The sequence below is a fragment of the Thamnophis elegans genome, chromosome 2 (genome assembly GCF_009769535.1).
Source record: "Thamnophis elegans isolate rThaEle1 chromosome 2, rThaEle1.pri, whole genome shotgun sequence".
Taxonomy (NCBI): Eukaryota; Metazoa; Chordata; class Lepidosauria; order Squamata; family Colubridae; genus Thamnophis; species Thamnophis elegans.
Window position 1 is genome coordinate 62,050,982 of NC_045542.1, and position 23,152 is coordinate 62,074,133.

Below are 23,152 nucleotides of genomic sequence, written 5' to 3' on the forward strand. Positions count from 1 at the left end.
TAACCATTATTCCACCAGCAATAATTTATACTGCAACTATTTTAAGGTATTGTACCAGCCATAGTATACTGTAACCATTATTCCACCAGCAATAATTTATACAGTAACTATTTTAAGGTATTGTACCAGCAATAGTATACTGTAAACATTATTCCACCAGCAATAATTTATACTGTAACCGTTTCAAACTATTCCACACACAATAATTTAAAATGAAACCATTAAAAATATTCCTTAAACAATAAATTACAATAAAATGATTTAAAACAATTCTATGCACAATACATTTTAAAGTATTGAGTATAGAATTTTTAAAAATGGTTTATTTTAATTTATTTTGGATAGAATCTTTTTTTAAATAGTCTAAGACAATTTAAAAAAAGAATCACAAACAATAAATTGAAGTAAACCATTTTAAAATATTCTATACTCTATGCTTTTAAGTAAAACTATTTTAAAAAATTCTATGCACAATAAATAAAATACTATTTCAAAATACATTAAAAAAATAAAAGAAACAAAACCGAGTCACTTACCAGCAGGCAGAATCAGCATTTCTCCGATGTGATTGATCCAATGCGATGGATGGATGCAACAGGAAGCAGGCAGGCAGCGATGCAGCAGGACATGTAAGGCTGGATTGGATGGACAAGGATTGTCGCTAAGTACGCCTCCTGGCAGGCTTAGCCAGCTGGGCGAGGCTGGAGAGGGGAGCAGGGGGCTTTCATCTGTGTGGCCTACGCCAGCCCTCCGCATTCGCAAAAGCCACGAAAGCTAGACCGCCACCACCGCCTCCACCGCCGCCCACCTGCTTTCAGCCACACGGCAAATGCCAGCCCGCCACTTTCACGAAAGCCACAAAAGCTAGGCCGTTGCCATCATTGCCCACCCACTTTTAGCCGCGTGGCATACACCAGCCTGCGGCTTTCACTAGGGAAGGCCTGAAGACGTTCCCTCGCAAAAGCTAGGCCACCGCTGCCGCCTCCACTGACGCCCAAATGTTTTTGGCCACGTGGCGTACGCCAGCCTGTGGCTTCCGCTAAAGCCGTGAAAGCTAGGCCGCCACCACCCACCCGCTTTCGACTGCATGGCCTCTGCCAGACCATGGCTTTTGCTAGGGAAGGACTGGAGGCCTTACCTCGCGAAAGCTAGGCCACTGCTGCCACCGCCGCCCATCTGCTTTCGGCCATGCAGTGTATGGCTTTTGTGAAAGCTGCAAAATGTACGCCGCCGCCAACACTGCCCACCTGCTTTCGGCCGTGTGGGGTACGCTAACTCATGGCTTTCGCTTGGGAAGGCCTGAAGGCCTTCCCTCGTGAAAGCTAGGCCGCCACCCCTACCACTGCTGCCGCCCACACATTTTCAGCCACGTGGCATATGCCAGCCCATGGCTTTCGCTAGGGAAGGCCTGAAGTCCTTCCCTTGCAAAAGCAAGGCCACCACCACTGCCATCGCCACCGACCACCCGCTTTCAGCCACATGGTGAACACCGGCCTGCGGCTTTCACTGGGCCGCCATGCTGCCACCGCCCCCCACTCTCTTTCGGCCATGCAGCATATACCAGCTTGCAGCTTTCACAATCTGGTGTAAGCTAGCCTTCTGAGTCCCGCCGCCCCCCCCCCCCTCATGCTTAGTTGCTTACCTGAGGGAAGCAGCAAGTTTCTGGAAGTTGAAGGGAAACAAAATGAAATGGAGGACCTGGTCAGCAAGCGCGATGCAACAGCTGCTCGGGAACAAAAGACTCTTTTCAAAAGCAAAGTCTCCAAAATAGAAAGACTCTTTTCAAAAGAGGAATGTTGGCCATTGGCGCCACACTTTTAAACGGGTCAATGGAGTGGCAGGGCTGGTACAGGCATTCCAGAAGTTACTTCCGGATCCACCAGTTGAACCTCCTCTCACCGGCTCAGTGAATTTCATGAACCAGTTCACCCGAACCGGTGCGAACCGGCAGAAACCCATCATTGATCTGGAATCATTGATTTTCTGAAATTGTATGTTCTAATTCTTTATTATCCACAATAATAAAGTTATTTATCAGAGATTAGATATAGAAAATATTATAGTTCAATCAGATACAATATTCATTGGGTCAGTCTTTAAAACAACCATTAGATGTCAACAGAAAATGACTCAATCTTGCATTTAGCCAAAGTGTACTAATACAAGATCTTCCTTGTTACTTTCATATATAGATTAGTCCACAACATCAATTTGTGATAATACTTCTAACTGAGACCCTTGCATAGCTAAATCTACAGTATAGAGTATATATTGAAAGTTTGGTGAATACAGCTTGGGGGGCAAGCTATTAAGTATTTCAGAAGTATTATTAATTGTGCCAAAATAATAAAATCATCAGATAAGAGGTCAGAATACCTTTACTATAAAAATTATTACATTTGTATTCTACATCGTTTTTAAGATTGCCTTTAAATGTAATAACCATCCCATTTTTTTGAGTATCTATTAATGTAGGGACTTTCTCCTAATTATTGACCATAAGTGTCCACGGAACGTTTAACAGCTCGTATAAGGGGATATTGATTATTACTGAAGTCCATAAACAAAGACATTATATCCGTATCTTTGGTGTCCCCAACCAGAGAGAAGGTGAAATTCTGGAGCAGAGCGCTGAAGAACAGGAAGATCTCCATCTTAGCCAGGGCCTCCCCTGGACAGGCCCTCTTCCCTACAATAACAATGAAGAAAACAGAGGTTATTTAGGAAGTATTTGCTGGAATTGTATCTGATAAAAGACTAAGGTGGATCAGGTAAGCATATGAATTTGCAATACAATCTGTTCCAGAGGCTTGTACCTGCTGAGAATGGCATGAAAGCATCCTTTTTCTTGAACTGCCCATTTTCATCCAGAAAATGATTGGGATTGAATTTCTCTGGAGTCTCCCAATGAAGAGGGTCAAAATGTACAGAGGTGAAAATTGGCACAATAGCCGTGCACTAGAAGGAGAGGAAGAAACAGATGCCATTAAATGAAACTATTTCTTATGGAGAAGAAAGTGCCTTTGCTTTCCACTTGCCTAAAATAAAAACAAGCAGTGACTAGCCAGCTGCTGAACCTTCAACAATGAAGAGGGAAGGAATATATATTTCTTTCAATACATATTTCTCTAAATTGCTCTTTTATTCAAATTACCTCTCTTCTCAAGGATCTAAGTCATTCTTTCCTTTCTTCCCTAGAGAACCTTCTTAAATACTTGCATCACCATACCTTGGGAATAGTGTAACCATGGAACTTTGTGTCACAAGTTGTTGCCCGTGGGAAGGTTTCAAGGGTCGCTTTCTGATATCGCTGAACCTCATGAACAACGGCATTTGTGAAAGGCATTTTCAACCGGTCTTCGATGCTTGGAGTGCGATTTGAACCCACCACCTCATGAATCTCCTGTTGCACTTTAGCTGTGAGTAGAAGAGAGTGAGATGAGATTGGCATACTTTGTCTGGCTGAGCACCTGCAGTCATTTGAATAGAAATATATGTTCCAAAGCATATTGAGGGAAAACGGTTCTAGCCAGGACAATGGCTCCTCCTCCTCATTTCTCAGTAGATACCATTTAAACTTTTCTAGTGCAAGATGACATTCATATTATTTGAATCCCTCTGTTGTGGTTCTCTGGTAGCCTGCGGAGCTGGCAGCAGAGTTGGACCGTGAGGAAGTATAAGAGGAACATGGGTCAGTCTTGGAGTCTGGTGAAGGCTCAGATGAGGGCTCTTCGTTGGAGGCAGGGAAGGGGGCCAGGACCATCTGGTAGTTACGAGCTGCCTCCGGAGCCTGACATCAGCGAGACAGAAGAACAGTGTGAGTCGTATAATCGGTTCAAGCTCTGAGAAGTCCTGTTTGACTCTGTGATACGTTTGGCGTTGCAAAACTAATTGGCAATTAGATCTCTGGCAGTGTTTCAAGGGAGATAAAGGTGGATGCTTATCAACTTATCCTGAAAGACTGTGGCAATTCGAGTAGACATCTGTCAGACTCTTTTTGAATCATTATGGGCTATGAATGACTATAATTCATAGCCATTTAAATAAAAGAGGGATTTGGGGACTAAGATTGGGATTAATGCTTTCTCGGGAAGCCTAGGTCAGAACACTCTGTGCCTTACTAGATATCTTGAGAGGCAGTAAGCATAAAGCATTTCTCTGTGTGTTTTCTGAAGTTTAGAGTCTTCACCGAAAAAGAGGATAAATAGTAGTCAGGAGAAAAGATACAGTTTCCTAAACTGTTAATATATATATATTATATATTATTTATATATTTATATATTTATATATTTATATATTTATATATTTATTTATATATATATATATATATATATATATATATATATATATATATATATATATATATATATATATATATATATATAAATATAAATATAAATATAAATATAAATAAAATGACAACCCCTGGTATGCCCAAATATGGGAGGAAGGTCACACTTCCATTCTCTGTCCTTCGGCTCGTCACAAGAGACCATCCAGACAGAAACCCAATATTTTTTAATGTTGCCTTTTTGTTACATTTGTTATATTTGTGCTGATAAATAAATAAAGGTTCGATTCCCAGCAAGGGTATGGCTAGCTGATGAGAGCTAAATAGCTTGAAATAGATCTATACTAGTCTCCCTTAATTTATTTATACTAATTTCAGTCATCCATAATATGATTTCATAAAGCAAGTATTAAATTATTGCAATTGTTTGAGTGGTCTATGGTTGTATGGCAGAAGTGGTATTCAGACGGTTCTCTCTGGTTCAGTCCGTATGCGCCGATGGGGCACATGCACCCACATTTGTGAGGGAAGGTAAGATTTCATACAGCAAGTATTAAATTATTGCAGTTGGTTGAGTGGTCTATGGCAGTATGGCAGAAGTGGTATTCAGCCGGTTCTCTCTGGTTCAGGCGAACAGGTTGCGGCAGCTGCAGGAGGCTCTGCCCACCCACCCTAACGTATTATGCAAGCATTGCACATGTGCAGTGCCTATGCACAGATGGAGCACGTGCTCCCACATTTGTGAGGGAAGGTAAGTGAATCCCACTGCTGCTGAATGGGGGGGAAATTGTTGTTACAACATTCAATCACTTGTCCCAAAGATGCTTTTTCGGGAGGCAAAACATCGAGCAGACATCTGTCAGACTCTTTAGACTGTCTTGCTTTTTCTTTGAAGACATTTTTCTTCTCATCCAAGAAGCTTCTTCAGCTCTGACTGAATGGTGGGGAATGGAAGAATTTATTTTCCTTGCAGACAGCTAGTCATTTGCATCCTTTTAGAGAGTCATTGAGCTACTTGGAGATTGTCTGTGTCCTCAGGGTCACCTAAATCGTGCAAATAGTTCCTGTAGTTTGCTTTTTTTTCTGGATGAATGGATTTCCAGAGAAATTGCAGATTACAGGAACCATTTGCACTAGTCAGGTGACCCTGAGAACACACAGATAAATCTCCAAGTGGCCTCAAAGATTCTCTAAAAGAATGCAAATGACAAGCTGTCTGCAAGGAATATAAATCCTTCCATTCCCCACCATCCAGTCAGAGCTGAAGAAGCTTCTTGGATGAGTCTTGAAAGAAAAAACAAGAAAGTCCAGTTGCCTCCTGAAAAAGCACTTTTGGGAGAACTGTAACCCAGATGTCTGAGAATCTCCATAGACATTCAATCACTCTTGCCTCTTTTTGATCGAATCAATACCAATTGACTAGAATTGTCTTCATAAAATCTCAAGATGTGATGGGAAACCCATTTGTTTCAAGGGCATGTTAGCTAGATTGGGAAATCTTTGAAAAAATCTATAAGAAGACAGTGGAAAACACTGCCCAAATATTCCTAGGAAAAATTCAGAAATCCGCCTGCAGTGAGTTTACTTTACTCAACTCCATCTTTACTTACTTTTTTCTTTAAAAATGTGTTTTCTTTAAACACCATCATTTCTTTTTTAGCGTTAATAGTGGCAACCCTAGGAGTAGCAACACCATTATATATTTGTGGGTATTTTTATACCTTGAATATGTGGCAATTTAGCTATCGCTAGAAGGCTGCAAAGCAAAGCTTGGCTTGTGGTTGTGGTCCCAGCCATAAGGAGTCCAAATACAAGAAACACAAGATCTTCAAGAGTGTAGACACCCTCAGTTGAGTTCTGCTCCTAAAGAGAAAATGGAAAGAGAAATAGAAGAATAATGTTTCTACTTGGAATTGAAAGGAGGCAAACTAAAAGCTACAGGCTTGCTTCGACTCTGCTGTTTAGAATACTTTTGAAAATACCACTACGGACTTGCATTAACTCACTGTAACATTATATGTCAGTTTCTGTGAAGACCTATGTGTACCGACCAGGAACTTGCAAATATACAGTAACAATAAATCTTGGTTCACAGCTAAACTTAAGCAGCTACGTCATCATTCCAGAGTGGAAACCTAAAGAAAAGGTGATAGAATGCTGTAAATCAGGCCAGAAACATATTAACAAGGGAGATCAGAGAAGCAAAAAGAAGCTACTTTGAAAACAAATGAACCAGCAAACATGTGGAAAACGTAAAAATATCACCCGTTGCAGCAAACCTCCTTCCAAGGCTGAAGAAAACCAACAACTGGCAGATGACCTGAACGTATTTTACTGCAGATTTGAAAGGAAACTACAGTCACCTATCTCCACAACCCCCATCTCAGACACACCAACAGCACCCAAACCTCCTACAACTGACCCCATTACATTGGGTTCACAAGCCCTGGTGATCACAAAAAAAGAAGTGCAAGATCTATTTCACAGACAGAAGCCAGGAAAAGCACCAGGCTCAGACAAGATAACTCCCTCTTGCTTAAAAGTCTGTGCTGAACAATTGGCCCCTATCTTCACTCAAATCTTCAACAAATCACTAGAGATGTGCCTTGTGCCTTCTTGCTTCAAATTCTCCACTATCATGCCAGTGGCGAAGAAGCCTTCCATCAAGGAACTGAATGACTACAGACCAGTTGCTCTAACATCTGTAGTTATGAAAACCTTTGAAAGGCTAGTAATGTCCCACTTCAAAACCATCACGGATCTGCTGTTAGACCCCCTGCAATTTGCATACAGATTGACAGATGATGCTGTTAATATGGCTCTGCATTTCATCCTACAAGTTGTTGAATCTCCAAAGACCTATGCAAGGGTCCTTTTGTAGACTTCAATAACATCATACCGGACATTCTTTTAACTAAACTAAATCAGCTAGCAGTACCTGAACACACTTGTAAGTGGATCACAAGCTTCCTAACAGATAGGAAGCAGCAGGTGAAGTAGGCAAAATCACATCAGATACCTGTACACTTAGCACAGGAGTCCCCCAGGGCTGTGTGCTCTCTCTCCATTTCTCTTCTCTCTATATACCAATGTCTGCATCTCAAATGATCCATCTGTTAAACTACTGAAGTTTGCAGATGATACAACAGTGATTGGTCTCATTGGGTATGTTGAACAACTAGCCAGCTAGTGGTGTGACAGGAACAATCTGGAACTGAACACACTCAAAACTGTAGAAATACTACCACCTCTTATAATACTAGACAACATAGTATCAACTGTAGAGACCTTCAAAATTTCTAGGTTCTATCATGCTTCAAGATCTAAAATGGATCCCTAACATCAAAAACATCATAAAAAAGCACTATAAAGAATGTTCTTTCTGCGCCAACTCAGGAAGCTCAAATTGGCCAAGGAGCTGCTGATACAGTTCTACAGAGATGCATAATAGAGATATTTAAACAATTATTTAGATATGACATCTATACCTACATTTTCCACTCTAAGAAGGAAGCAATCGATATAGTCACGCAAATTTTGGGGATCCAATGTCTTTTGGTGCAAATCCACATTGTCACGGATATAATCACAGATCTTTTCAATGTTAGCAAAAATGCTTTGGTGTGGCCCAGGAATGAATGTCACTGTTTTTGGAAATGTATTGTATACCTGTAACAGAGTTCACATGAAATACTATAGCTTATTAGACCATTATGGTGGAGGATTAATGCCCCAGATATTCAGAGAGTAGCTTTTACTTTGATATTGCTAATTGTCAATTCTCAGATGGCCCCAAAACCAAGAAGACAAGAATCACAAGGATTTCAGTATGCTATCTTTAATTCTATTCTCAGATAAATACAATATCTTGGAAACTATAATGGGAATTAATATTTATAATAGATTAATTAAAGAGTAGAGTCTTTGAAAGGCTTTCCCCCAGATCTCTCCTCACCTGGGCTGAGTTCCTGGTAGGAGATACTTTGTCAAGGGATTCTCCCACTGCTCCCCTAGCCTCACCTATCTCTTCCACAAATGCTGAAAATGACCAAAGTCCTCCAAGAGGCAAAGACACAAACTGGCTGTGTGCATAAAGATAGGGGAGCTGTCTAAGAATTCCATGTTACATCTGTCCAGAATCTGACATGGCCCAAAGGAGTTATGGGAGAAGGAAATGGTTCCCTCGGAAATAAGCCCAACCAGAAGAGATTTTGCTGAGAATCAATTTATGCTTGGATGTCTAGATTTGCCTTCCCCTGCTTATTAGCTCATCAGATCTAATGTTTAGATTTCTGACTTGGATATTTATACTCAAAAACACACCTGCTACTTAAAATAGGGGTTCATGACAAGAAGAGGATCAAGATGCCATTAACATACCAATCCTAAGATACTAACAGAGTATCTTAAATGAGTCTCCAGAATCTTCTGGTTCTCTATGAAGGTTTTATCTTTGTAATCAAATCGATTGCCCAAAACAACAGCACATATCACATCAGAAACAGCACTTGCAATAACTCTCCTTAGGTCGAATGGCTGCCCTGAAAAAAAAGAAAAGAAAAGAAAGACCACAAATGTTTATGAGTGGGACCAATGAATGTGGATCTTCCCTTTCTCAAATCTCATCTCAAAACTGCAATAAAAAGTGTTTGAGGCCAGAGAAATTGGAATTTTAATTCTTTCCCTCTTTCCTAAGAATGGAATATAAACACAATATTAAAATCCTATAATCACTTTAATCAAGATGCAACATAGTGTTTCCATGTTCCACTTTGAAATTGACTAAATATATATTCAAAGATTGACCTTTATAATATCATTTATAAGTCATTCGATTATTTCTCCCTCCCAATTTCAGAGGTTTGTCCATTAAACATTATATTCAAAGGCGCCAAAGTCACTAAGGGAATACTATTTATGACTGCTTAATTCAGATCCACAGAGCCATGCAGTTCTCCAACCCCATGCAAACTCCCCATAAACGCAAATCATTATCCATGGTTTCATTTCTCCCTGTAAATTATCTATCTTGTCCTTTTGTTGACTGGTGATTTTTCCTGCTGTTTAATATGGCATTATTTTTAAGTGTTTTTTTAAAGAAACATTTTGCTACTTTTTCCAGTTGTAACCAAGCACTCTGTTATCTCCATCCTTCTCTCCTGCTAACCTACCCAATTTCTTTTTAAATAATCTAATACACCTTTTTCCTATTTATTTTTTATCTCCTTCCAGAAGAGATGTAGCCACAAGAATGGCTTTCAAAGCTTATTCAATTCCCTGAATAAATTCTATTTGTGGCCCTTTAATTCATATCCATGTTGCCTTACGGATCTCTGTCCTTCATGGAGCCTATTCTAATGTGTGTGTTCCTTACCTTCCTTAGTTTCCCTGTCTCCTTTATCCATAAAGTTTTTTGCTGGTTTCTGAATGTGCTTGATGTGTGTTACTGCATCCAGCCTAACATTTCACTAGTTTTCAGCAAAGTTGCAATTTTATAAAGCCATAATTGCTCCATTTAGTGACTTCTTAGGATTTCTGATCTCACAGCGTTGCAGCCACAGTAAGTTTTCAGTATTTCTCAGCAAGCTTGTAATTTTATCAAGCCAAAAGCTAACACTGGATAAAAAAGAGGGAGAAACAGCTCTATTACTTTTTCCTTTGTTTCTGAACAATACTGTGAAAATAAAAGGGAGGGGGACATTCACTGCCTATCTAAGTTTTTCTTTATTTTGTGCAATTAAGTGCAGAGGATTAGAGATTTAGTGTAGAATCCAGTTTTCTTGCAACTTCATATAATACAACAAATTCTTTCCAGATTCTTTTTTAAAACCTTTTGTGGTAGCCATTTCCTCCACCAAACAAAGGGCTTCCTCCTGCACTCTCTCAGACATTCTTTTCTTCCCCATCCCAAAATCCCGCAAGGTGGACAGTGTGAACCGCCGCAGCTCCCTCCATTTCTTCTCAATAGCGGTGGTCAGACCTGAAACCAAGGACACAGGAAACAGATCACAAAGTGATATCAGTTCTCAAATTTTGCAAAAGGGGAAAAAGTTATACATTACAATTTTTCCCCACTCCACTTTTACAGTAAAAAAGTCTTCGTGCTTGAATTACTAAATAGATCAACTGCAGTTTTCATCTATTCATTCTTGAGTGCTCTCATATTAGGAGAAGAATGAATGAGGTTGTGCAAATCATGTCACACCTTACTATAAATGTGAAATGGATAGGGATCAGAGGTGGATTCTTACCGGTTCGTACCAGTTCAGGTGAACCATTAGTGTAAATTGGGCCTAGGTCGCTGAACTGATAGAGACTACAGGCTGGCCATGCCCCCAAACTGGTTTGGAAACTTGCTCTGCCTCACCTTCACCATGTGCATTCATAGAACTGCCTCCTCCTGCCTACATGCAGGTAAGCACTTACAGTAGCTACCTCCCACTCCCCACCGGCCAATGTCTCCCAAAGTCACGGTGGCGATGTGACTATGAAGCTTGCCGGGCTGGGTGGCTCCCTCCCCATCAGGACAAAGCCACCGCCATTGCAACTCCTGGAGAGCCACTCTCATATTGGCAATCTGGAGGGTAGGAGGAGCAGACCATTACCTCCTAGCTCAGGAGACACCTAGTGGCAACGCAGGCAGGGCCATGGTGGAGTCTGGCGTTCAGGTGTCTGTGGTGTCTCTGTCCCCTGGCTCAAGCCAGCAGGCTCAGCTGCAGCTCAGACAAGCTGAGGAACTGTGGGGAGCATCCCATGTGTTGCACCTGCTCCCACCATTTGGCCACACCTCCGTGCCATTTACAGGGACCCAGCTTGCCAGGCTGCCCTCATCCCCGCTGCAGCTGTAATGGCCACCTAGACACACCCACCAAATCAGTAGCGAAAATTTTTGAAACCCACCACTGATAGGGACAGGTCTTTAGGCCAGTCATGGACAGATTTCTGTACTAAAATGCAATTTTAGTAGTCCAACACTATTTGAAGTCACCGCGGCTCAGCTGGTCGAGAGATCTTACCTGAGCTTCTATCTGCGCTCCGTGACTGTTGAGACCAGTTGGGAGCGCCGCAGTTGCTAGAACGGCGTTTGAAAACGGCGTTTGATTTTTTTTTCCTGGGCATCCATAATATTCTCAAGAGTTTTCTCTGGAATCTTCTCCAACATCAAAGCTTAAAAGGCATCAATATTTTCTCTATTCTGCTTCTTCAAAATCCAAATTATTTTGAAGGCACATGAAATTGATATTCAACATTAATTTGGATAACATAAGTCAAAAAGTGTCTTCGTTGGTAAACCACTTTGTATGTCTTCCCAAACGAACAATTTAGAGGTCAAATTATTGTTATTGTTTGTTGTGGTTGTTATTTTGCATGTGAGCAACAATCTGAGCAGACTTGAGAAGCGACCAGTTTTTTCAAGAAACATGACCAAATCTACATCTTTACAAGACGAAATGTGAAAGACGAAAGAAACATGACCAAATCTACATCTTTACAAGACGAAATGTGAAAGTGAATCTTTCACAACTATCAATATTATTAATGGCATTCAGACAATGTTTACAGAAAATTAAAGAAAAACAGTAACTAATGAAGAAATGAAAAGGGGCCAACCTTTCCCTTGGAACAGTTGCTTATGAGCAGGCATTTCAGTTCGCCCACCAAATTCTTCTGAATGATCTACCAAAGCATCTTTTACCATGGCGTACCCACAAAGAGCAACCATCGGTTTTGATCCATTCCAGACAGTAAATATAGGTCCATATTTCTCAGCAAGCTAAGGACAAAATTAGATGAAAATTCAGTTAATTAGGTGACAAACCATTTTTGGTGAAATTATTATAAAGTATTGTAGGAAGTTAAAACCCATCTATAAAATAATGAAATATTTTAGGAAATATTAAAAGAGCAGAAAATTTTCTTTAAAAGGGAGTCAGAAACTCAGCTTCTACCCACCTTTCTCAATGGGCCATTAAGGCCTGAGCCAGTCTATTCTATATAACAAAGATCTACCCCTTTCAGGCATACCCATCTAGCAACCAGAAACTCACTACAAGGCACCCGGGAAAATTACATCAGCCAGCAATTCAAACAAGCTTGGTTCTCAGGATAGCCTACAAAGTTAGCCAAGACCCCTTCCACCTCCACCCCTGGAAGTCTGACCACCAATCAGAATGCATTTCTTACACAGGAATGGGAAGCTCTGGGGTGGGATCCAGATAGGCCATAAAACCAGGACACTCTCAGCATCTCCTCCCTTTTCTGTTCAGGAGCTCAAGCCATATGATCCTGTCCACCATTAAACCATCTTTTCAAGCAGCCTCCATGTTTTCCAGTGTCTTTTCCCCACTTGGAACTGAACCCAGAAGGACATTTCTTCCAACAGTATTTTTGAAATACTCCTTAAATTTGCCAGAACTTCAATAACTGTTAATACCTATAAAATACTTCAATATAATTATGATCCAGTACATGATATATATCTCCTACCGGGTAAGTGATAGACCACGTTATGTTGGCCTTTGTGGGTATTTGTGGATCAGTGACGTGCGGTGAGGTTTATGGCTGGTTAGGCAGTCTTCTGCCCCAACATCACACTGTCTTAAGCACTTTCTTTCTTTTGCCCGCCTGAGTTCTGACAGGCGGGCAAAAGAAAACGCCAGCCTGCCTCTGGCTTTCTTTTGGCTGCTGCTATGTCCGACATAGAGGCGGGCAAAAGAAAGCCAGCGATGGGCTGGCACTTTCTTTCTTTTGTCTAGAAATGGCCTCTGGGCAAAAAAAAGAAAGCGGAGTTGTCACTGCTGCTTTCAGTGAGCGGAGCACGAGCAGGCGGCACAATGAGCTCCATTCTGGATGTCCAGAACCTCTACCAGAACCTGATCAACCTCTCGCTGAGCGAAGAGCTGGATGCTCCCACCTCTGCCTTCTCCTGCGGCCGCTCGGCCTGTTCCTCTAAGGCGATGCTGCCGGGCGGCAGGGACTCGGCAGTGTGGTCGCTGTGCAGCCCCTGGAGCCCCAAGGGCGAGCAGCCGTGGCCCCTGCTGCGCCTGGACCGCTCGGTCAGCCTGACTGAAGGCAAGGCGGCCCAGCCGCAGCCGCCCCTGCCACCGGGGCTTCCTGCCGCTCAAGCCGCCCAGTGCACCTGCCCCGTCGTCCCACTACAAGGCTGAGCTCTGCCGCACCTTCAGTGAGAGCTGCCGCTGCAAGTATGGCACCAACTGCCAGTTCGCCCATGGCTCGTCCGAGATGCGCTCCGTCAACTGCCACCCCAAGTATAAGACGGAGCTGTGCCACAAGTTCTACTTACACAGTGAGTGTCCCTACACCTCCCGTTGCCACTTCATCACTTCCCTGAGGAGACACAGGTCTTTGGCAGCCTCCCCACACCTCCTGCACCAGAGCTTCAACTTCTCTAGTGCCTGCCACGCCTCCTCATTGCTTGGCCTGCCTGACCTGGCCTCCTTCGCTCAGGCGCCCTGCGTCTCATCCCCGCCCGCCTCCACCGAGCTCCTCTCGCCCGCCTTCGAGCACCTCAACCTGGAACTGCTCGCCCTGGTGGCCTCCTTCAGGGACTCGCTGGTGCTGACCCCCACCGGGACCTGCTGCTCCTGTCACTGTGGGAGGCGGCCATCAGGGGCAGCTCGCTCCAGAGCCCCTGGGACTACTTCTCAGAAAGAAAGTGGCCGCCTGCCTCTGGCTTTCTTTTGCCCGCCTCTATGTCGGACATAGTGGCAGGCAAAAGAAAGCCAGCAGCGGGCAGCTGCTTTCTTTCTTTTGCTCAGAGACTGCAGCCCGCCTGAGCTACCAGCCTCTGGGCAAAAGAAAGAAAGCAGCAGCCCGCCAGCAGAGTTGGGTAAAAGACTCGCCTCTGCTGGTGGGCTGCCCTCCCTGCCTTTCCTACCCCCTTCCCTCTGAGTGAAGAAACAAACACACGCACAAACACACACAAATACACAAATTACTTACAAATTACATTAATTTTGAATTCCTCCCCCTCCCTCTGACCCACATACCTTTTCCAGCTGTTTCACAATCACAGAGGAGTTCAACTCTGCTCTTGCCTGCCATCATAAAAATGTAAAAATATAAAAGGAAAAAGGCAAGAGCTGCTGAGGTCAGGCTGGGTTAGCTGCTGCCAGAGTCCTCAATGGATTCCTCTCCTTAACTGTTTAAAAAAGCCTCTAAAAAAATGTCCTCTACAGGAGGAGCCAAGTGAACCACGTGCCTCATCTACATAAGGAATTTTTCACCTTTTAACCCTTGTTTAACTCTGCTCGAGTGATCATAAAGTCAGACTAAATGAGGCACGTGGTTCTCTTGCCTCCTAATGTAGAGGGCACTTTTTAGAGGCTTTTTTAAACAGTTAAGCACTAAGCAGAGTCACCACTGTGACTCTGGCAGCAACTACCTCAGCCTTTTTCCTTTTACATTTTTTTTTCTTTTCATGATGACAGTGGTGAAGCTCTGCCTCCACTGCCTACCCTGACTGCACATCACTGTTGTGGATTATAGAACCTAGCTTGAAGAGAACAGCTTTGAGCTCCTCGAAATAAAACTCTGCTTTGGTTATACTTCTGACATACTAGCACAAAAGAACCAAAATGCAGAAGTTTTATTTTTATCATTAACAAAAAAAAAAGTTATATGTTACAAAGGTAAAACTAAGCTTGAAAAATATTTTGGTGAGAGCTTCTTAAAGTTGGTCAAGTGATTATTTGCTGTGTCAAGGACAGGCCTTGGGACTTCTGGTGAAGATGACCAACTGACAACACACCCACAGAGAGATCATAGGAGGTCCCTGAGAAGGATTTTTTTTTCTAGACTGTCACTTTTTCTTCTAAACAGAAGAAACCAACATTCCTTTAGTTTATATGACTCTCCTGGGTTAGGGAGTGTTCTAGAATCATCGATCTTCCATACAGCAACAGTCTGCAAGTTAGCTTCAGGAGATGAGCTTCAGAACATGGTAAGTTAACAGCTGAAGGGGGAATGCTGAAATCACTTTATTTGAAAAGCAGCACTTTTTGGAATTTATTTTTCAAATGTTGTGTCTTTGATTTCTTAATCACTTTTAAGGACTATTAATCTTTATTAAGCTAGAAAAGATTTTATTTAGCCACAGCCTGTTATTCCTTTGAAGATCTGTGCCATTTTGATGATTTTTTTCTTATTGTTAAACAAGTAAGAAAGATACTGAGATCGCTACACACTCTGCCAAGGACCATGTCATTGCCCAGGTGCTCAACTGGGTGTGGAGGAGGTGGCCAAAGAAGCCAATTGACACAAAGTTCCTTCACTTCCACATCCCAGCAACATGAGCTCTCCGCTCAATGGAGCTGCCTACTCTGGAGGAGTTGTGTGGTGGTACCTCAGAGGCTGCAGCAGCCAGTTTTGGAAGCTCTTGGGCGAGGATGCATATTAACTTTTCAGGGCCTTTCATGGACAGACTTTTATCGTGGTTGTGGATGCTTACTCAAAATTGCTTGAGGTGGTACTCATGAAATCAATCATCTCAGACTCCATGATCAAGACCCTTAAAAGGCTGTTTGTGACCCATGGACTACCAGACATCCTCGTTTTGGACAACAGGCCATAGCTCATATCAAGCAAGTTCGAGCTGTCATGGTATTCGTCATGCCCTGATTGCACCAGTGGTGGAATCTGGGCGATACAGCCCAGTATGGCCGTACCGCTAGTAGCTGGGAGCAGCAGCCATCAAATTAGTATGGTGGTTCATTTGGCCCACCCTATATATAGTGTTTATAACGTGACTAGCCAATTGAGCACATGTGCACAGCATATGGTGCCTGAGCCTCCTCCGCTGAGCAGCTGGGTGTTGCAGAGTGGTGGCTTGCACATGCATGCGCAGCACGTGTGCCGGACTAGGATGCTGGTTCCATGTGCAGTGTACCAGTTGTGACAGGATCCACAACCCACCACTGGCTTGCACCATTGCTAGAAATGGGCAAGCTGAGCAGATGGTCTGATCAGCAAAGGAAGCACTGGTAAGGATGGGCCCAGGGGACTGGCAAACACAGATAGCTGAGTACCTCCTGGTCCAGCATGTTACACCAAGCTCCACCACCAACAGGAGTCCAGCCAAACTACTAATGGGTCATGGCCCGTGGACCAACTTAAACCGGCTGCACTGAGACAACTCCTCCAAGGTCCCTGCAGACTCGATCAGCCAGGTCTAGTCATTGTCACTGGGTGACCTTGTCTACGCCCACAACCACGCTGGGAGCTCTTGCTGGATTCCTGCCTGGGTAGTGGACGTTACTGGGTTGCATTCCTACAAGGTAGCACTCAAAGATGGCAGGTCGTGGTGCTGCTACATCAACCGTGTGACCGCCTCGGAACCTCTGTCTGCAACCAGCTTGAACAGAGACAACCCCAGCTAAAGACATTCCAGCTCAGCCACCACAAAGAACTGTATCAACAAAGGACTGTGGTGAGTCACAGATACGTACATCACCCGGAACTTAACAGGCAAGTTTGGGACTTTTTCTTCATTGATATTAACAAGATTGAACAATCCTAGATAAAAAGAGTTTATAACTACTTGACTGACATTCTAGAGAAGAAAAGTTATACTATGAAGATAAGCTGGAGGGAGTGATTTAAATTTAATGAGTCTTTTGGAATCAGGATGGATTTTTATCTGTTTGATATATGTAACTGAAAGAAAGTGTTAATATAACACTTTGAAAATGTATTTTTTTATATAATGCTTAAGTTATTCCTCAAGATTGTAAAATATTACTGAAAGTGTACTGGAAAGTATTTATGTTAAGGAGCATTTAAATAAAAAAGATGTATTATCTTAAAGAAAAGTTTTAAGTCTATAAATGCATGTATACAAAAAGAAAAAAAATATTCTACGAGGTTAACTTAGAGGGACTGATTTAAATTTAATGAGTTAATTGGAATTAGTTGGATGTTTATTGGTTTGATCTATGTAATTGAAGGAAAGCTCTAATGCAGCTTGTGCTGTGTTTATAAAATGAGTTTGGACATTGTTTTTTCTTCTATATATAATTTTTGAGTAATATTTAAAGCTTGTGAAATATTACTGAAAACAAATTTGAAAGTATGTATGTTAAGAGGAAAATTTTAAAAAGATGTATTAGAACTTACTGATTTTAGAAATGTTTTTACAGAAAAATTTAATGTTTTGAAATGGATGGGGGAAAGTGCTTTTTTTTCTTTTAAGGTTAAATAATTTGAAAGGATATAATGAATTTTGTTAAAATAAATGGTGAAAATTTACAAAAATTATTAAGTGGAAACATAAATATTACTAAACAGAATAACAGAGTTGGGAGAGATCTTGGAGGTTCTCTAGTCCAACTCCCTGCTCAGGCAGGAAATACTATACCATGGGGCCTGCAGATAAGATGTGTCTTGCGCTGGAAATGCCTACCCCTGGTTTAACAAAGGGGAAAAAGTTGCAATACATCACATGATGACAACGTCTTGTCACGAGTTTGACACCCTGGTTTCCTGCCTGCGCCCTATACTACTTCAGACAAATGATTGTTCAATCTCTTCTTAAAAATTTCCAGTGTTGGACCATTCACAACTTTGGAGGAAAGTTTTTCACTGATTAATTGTTCTAACTGTCAGAAAATTTCTCCTTAGTTCTTGGTTGCTACTCTCCTTTATTAGTTTCCATCCATTGCTTCTTGTCCTGCCTTCAGGTGCATTAGAGAATAGCTTGACTCCCTCTTCCTTGTGGCAGCCCCTGAGGTATTGGAACACTACTATCGTGTCACCCCAGTCCTTTTCATTAAATTAGACATACCCAATTCCAGCAACCGTTCTTTATATGTTTTAGCCTACATTCCCCTGATCATCTTTGTTGATCTTCTCTGCACTCTGCACTGCTTCAACATCAAGGAAGAAAAAGCAGAGATGTTTAAATTGATTGCTTTGTTCAAAGAAGATAATATAATTAATTATGTTTTTTTTTTATTTAGAAATAACTTCTGGATTTTATCCCTGTGATGAAAAAAAATGACACTTTGATTTTGGTTTTGCTGACTAAGTAGATTGTTGTTATAGAAATAAGTAGTGTGTTCTAATGTGCAAAAAGAAAAAGTTAAAGCGGCTGTAATGTTATCTTCTACTGTGCTAAAAAGTCAGAAGTCAATACTTTTTTTTCTTTTCCCCCTTTAACTTTCATTTTCTTTTTCCTTCCTCTAGTTGCCCATTATTTTTATTTTGTATTTTATATTTTGATAAATTAATAAAAATTTGAAACAGAAAAGGAATAGGCCCAGGTTGAACTGACTTTTCAAAATGTAAGAATTATCTTTCTGTAATGCTCAAAAGTCTGCCATTGATATATTTGATTCATACATTAATTAGGACAGTGATTAGGAGCTTTCCCGAAGCCTTCGGAGGACTAAAAACTACCCTGCTTGTAGGATCATTCCCGAACTTCCGGTTTGCCCATAGAACTGTTTTTTGGGCTCTGGGGGTGGGGGGCGAGGCGGGGGAGGCTCTTTTCACCCTCCCCAAGCACCTATAAAGCCTCTGGAGCCTGGGGTGGGCGAAAAATGGCTTTAAAAAAAGCTGAACTCAGCTGACACAGCAACACCTTCCGTGCCCTGTTAAATGGCTCTACGTGGCACCTGTGGCACTCATGCCATAAGTTCAACATTCTGGCATTAGGAGCTGCGGTGGCACATTGGTTAGAATGCAGTACTGCAGGCTATTTCTGCTGACTGCTGGCTGACTGCAATTTGGCAGATCGAATCTCACCTGGCTCAAGGTTGACTCAGCCTTCCATCCTTCTGAGGTAGTAAAATGGGGACCCAAATTGTGGGGGCAATGTGCTGACTCTGTAAACCACTAGAGAGGGCTGTAAAGCATAGTGAAACAGTATATAATTATAAGTGCTATTGCTATAAATAAAGAAAGCACAGGCCATGACAAAATGGACTCAGAAGAAAAGGAAAGAAGTGAAAAATCTAAGCGTGAATGTAAAAGTATTGCAAAAATAAAAATTGACATATTTCATGAAAAATAACAACATATAGTGTACATCAATTTCCCAACAGACTGAATGGAATGTGGATATAAGGAAAGAATATATAGGAGTGCTTCAAACAATGTACAAGGAATCATATTGCAAAGGGCCACTGACATAGAAGTATACTAATGGACTATTTTATTTTATTTTATTTTTTATTAAGAAACATGTAAAACACACACACACAAAACCTAGATGCACACCACATTTACACAATACAATATGAACAGGAGCTTCCTGTTCGTTCTAATAACAATTATCAATCGATACCACTCACTTTATATTATTTCTCCTATTGTATTTCATTTGGATTTCACCATTCTTAACCCTCTTATACTATATACTGATACTATTATTTTTTGAGTTTTGTTATATTCCTTCATTGATTCTTGTTTCTTTCCTCCATCCACCTATACCATTTATCCCTTATCTGGTAGAATTCTGATTCTTCTTTTCCCTGGATTTCTTTAGTTAGTTTGTCCATTTCAGCACAATCCATAACCTTTCTTATTATTTCATCTTCACTTGGAATTAATTTGTTTTTCCATTTCTGGGCAAAGGCAATCATTGCTGCCGTAATTATATGTAGTATTAAATACTGGATTTCTTTTTTGTATTTCGCAGACATTATTCCTAATAAAAATACTTCAGGTTTCCATTCTATTTTAACCCGCTATTGCCTCCAGCCAATTTTTGATCCTTTTCCAAAAAAAATTAGCCTCCTCACAGGTCCACCATAAATGGTAATATGTTCAGTGTATTGATTCGCATCTCCAACATTTTGGGGAGGTATTTGTTAAGATTTTAGCTAACCTTGTTGGTGCCAGGTGCCATCTGTAAAACATTTTGTACTGGTTTTCCTTGTATGCAACTGATAGTGTCATTTTTTAGTTTGTTCCCCAAAATTTTTCCCATTTGTCTAATTCAATATTATAGCCAAAGTTCTGCGCCCATTTTATCATTTGTTCTTTCATAATTTCCTCTTCCATTTTATACTTCAGGAGGAATTTATATATTCTCCCTATCATCTTTCTATCTGAGCTTTGAATAATTTTATCCAATTTGTTTGGTTCTGTTTTGATGTCATATAATTTAGTATCTTTATTGTATTTAGTTTTGATTTGGAGGTAAGTTAGCCAGTCAACTTTCATGTTCTGATCTGCCAATTCTTCAATTGTTTTTAAATGTCCCTGTCTATCAATTAAGACTCTGAATCTTAGCATTTTGTTCAAATCTATAAAATTTGGGTGAGTCATCCTTTTTGTTGGTGATAACCAATTTGGGATTTTCACATAGTGGATTTTTTTGATTTTGAGCCATTTTTGCAATAACACTCTTCTGATTAAATGATTTTGAAGGTATTTCTGCATTTCATTTTTGTCATCCCACAGGAATGTATGTCAGCCTGTTTGCAAATCATGGCCTTCTAAGGTCAAAATTCTTTTATTCTTTAGCTCAACCCAATCCTTCACCAATGTTATTGTTACTGCTGATGCGTATAAATCCCAATTCGGTAATGCTAAGCCGCCCCTCTCCTTCCTGTCTTGCATTGACTTTAGTTTAATCCTCGCTTTTTGTCCCTGCCATATGAACCTAGTGGTTATTTTAATTTTTGAAAGAATTTTTTTGAAAGAATTTTTAATAGGTGCGGCTTGAATCAGGAATAAAAAAGATTCTTGGCAAAATATTCATTTTAATTGTCGCTATACATCCCATGAGTGATAACTGAATATTTTTCCAATTTTCTAAATCTTTCTTTATTTGTATCACCAATTTATTAAAATTATTGTCTTTAATTGTGGAATATTTTGCCGACACCCAGATCCCCAAGTATTTCACTTTCTTAGTAATTTGCATTCTGGTTGCTACTTCCAGTTCCTTCTTGCTTTTTTGTCATGTTCTTGGTTATCATTTTTGTTTTGTCTTCATTGATCTTTAGTCCTGCCACTTCGCCATATTCTTCTAATTTTTGAATTAATTTCAGGCTGGATATTTTATTTTATTTTTACAAAAAAAGGTTACAGATGGGAAAAATGTGCATGGAAGAGAATAATTGATTCATTTGAAGGATGGAAGTAGGAACAAAATGCTACCATTCATGAAGACAAACTATCTCTGGTAACCTAAATTGGCTTCAAGGAACTGGATTTCCATAATATTATAGGAAAGACTTTGTGTTTCTGTATGTCTTTGATGGCATCTAGTTATCATCTGGATTTTTTTCAGCCCAGATGAACTTTATTAGGACAGAGGTTGTATCTGCATTTCAACAATCTGGAATCAAATGGAATTTTCAGTGAATTTGATGCTACTGGTAATCCAAATGATACAATTTTGAGGTTCATAGATTTATTTTTTCTGAAGTTTTTCTTGTTACTATATATTTTAATGAACTTTGAAACCTCCATTGCTGGTTTATCAGATTGCTACAAGGTGACTTTATATTACAATTCCCTTTGAAGAAATGAGCCACAAATAAAATTGTTCTTTATAAAATAAATCAAACTAATACAATTAAAGAAGCTATAAGTATCTTTCAAAGGTAATCATCAGAAACTTTGAAGAAGTACAATAGTTAACTAGCCTTACCTTTTGAGAATGTTTATGTAAAGGTAGTACATCTCGCTGAAAGAGGTTCCCCAAAATAGGCCATGGAGCAGGTCCAGGGGGCAGCTGCCCTTTTCTCTTGTACATTTGGAAATATGAGACAAGAGTGAAAAGTATACAGAGAAGAAGTAGAACTCCTGTCCATGTCAGCTCCATCCTCTTCTGAGTTATTTTCCTCTTCAAAACTCCCAGAAACGGTTTCAATGAGACAATATTGAAAGAAGAAGGCAACTGGAGCCCCAATCACATTTAAATAACATATTTTTCCTAATCCTGTTTTTTAATCCATGTGTTTCCTTTCTGGTATTAATATAGGGTAATTATTTACCAACATCTCTACCTTTGGACTCTGGGTTCAGATGAGTTCTTGTTTCTGTACATTTTGTGCAACAATATGGAGCACCTATAAATTGAATTGAAAACATGGACATTTGCCTTTTATATAACTATCCAAGGTAAAAATGGAGCATTCAGAACTTCTGAAGGCAAGATGTTCCACTATTTAATTGTTCTCACTGTTAGAAAATGTGTCCTTAGTTCTAGGTTGCTTCTCCCTTATACTCTGGGAAAGTCAGGTCTACTGGCCTTTATGAAAGGTGAGGAGGGTTGAGGCTGACACAGGTGCAATGGCAAAGAAAGCACTTCTCCTGGACACTGCCAGCCAGAATAATCAAGCCTGCAGCATGCCAGCACAGATGGGATGGGCCAAGCCAATTGAGTCCCTCAAGTAGTCTGCTCTTATGCCATCAGCTGCTTTAAAGATGATTACCAACACCTTGAATTGCACCTGGAGGCAGACCGGCAGCCGATACAGTCACAGATTAGTGATGTTATATGGGGCATTCTTTGGACCCCAAGAACTGTCTGAGCCACCGCACTCTGTACCAGCTGTAACTTCCAAATGCTCTTCAAAGGTAGGCTCAACAGAGCACATTACAATAGCCCAATTGTAAGATATCTAGCTCCTGAAAAAAAGAGGCCAGGCATTCCTGATCCAGGAAATGCCACAATTGGTACACAACCCAAAGTTTCTCCTTAGCCACGACTGCCACCTGCTCTTTGGGCAGGAGTTGCAAGTCCAGGAGACCCCCTCCCAAAAAAATTCTGAACCAGGGTAGTGCCATCTCATTCATATTCAAAGATGACAAAGCCTCCTGTACCCAAAGCCATTTGGTCTTACCAGGATTCAATCAAAGGCCCATGCAGCCCCACAGCCTCCA

The 23,152-nt window shown here is 40.9% G+C and overlaps 1 protein-coding gene across 1 annotated transcript; it reads right to left on the bottom strand.

The window, feature by feature from the left end:
• Positions 1–1,992: 1,992 nt before the first annotated feature.
• Positions 1,993–22,230, bottom strand: LOC116503976 (cytochrome P450 2C14-like). Its single transcript, XM_032210748.1, has 9 exons — positions 21,915–22,230; positions 11,903–12,065; positions 10,122–10,271; positions 8,672–8,832; positions 7,784–7,960; positions 6,013–6,154; positions 3,230–3,417; positions 2,817–2,958; positions 1,993–2,689 (listed from the first exon to the last, which is right to left on the bottom strand). Exons 1-9 carry the CDS (start codon positions 22,086–22,088, stop codon positions 2,490–2,492), a joined length of 1,497 nt encoding a protein of 498 aa, XP_032066639.1. The 5' UTR covers positions 22,089–22,230; the 3' UTR covers positions 1,993–2,489.
• Positions 22,231–23,152: the final 922 nt, after the last annotated feature.

Bases quoted from the DNA above. Each gene is read 5' to 3' on its own strand.
- LOC116503976 (XM_032210748.1), bottom strand. From the start codon at position 22,088: ATGGAGCTGACATGGACAGGAGTTCTACTTCTTCTCTGTATACTTTTC. The intron at 2,959-3,229 runs GTATGGTGATGC...CTCTCCTTCTAG, and splicing joins ATGGTTACACTATTCCCAAG to TGCACGGCTATTGTGCCAAT. The intron at 2,690-2,816 runs GTACAAGCCTCT...TTGTTATTGTAG, and splicing joins TTTCATGCCATTCTCAGCAG to GGAAGAGGGCCTGTCCAGGG.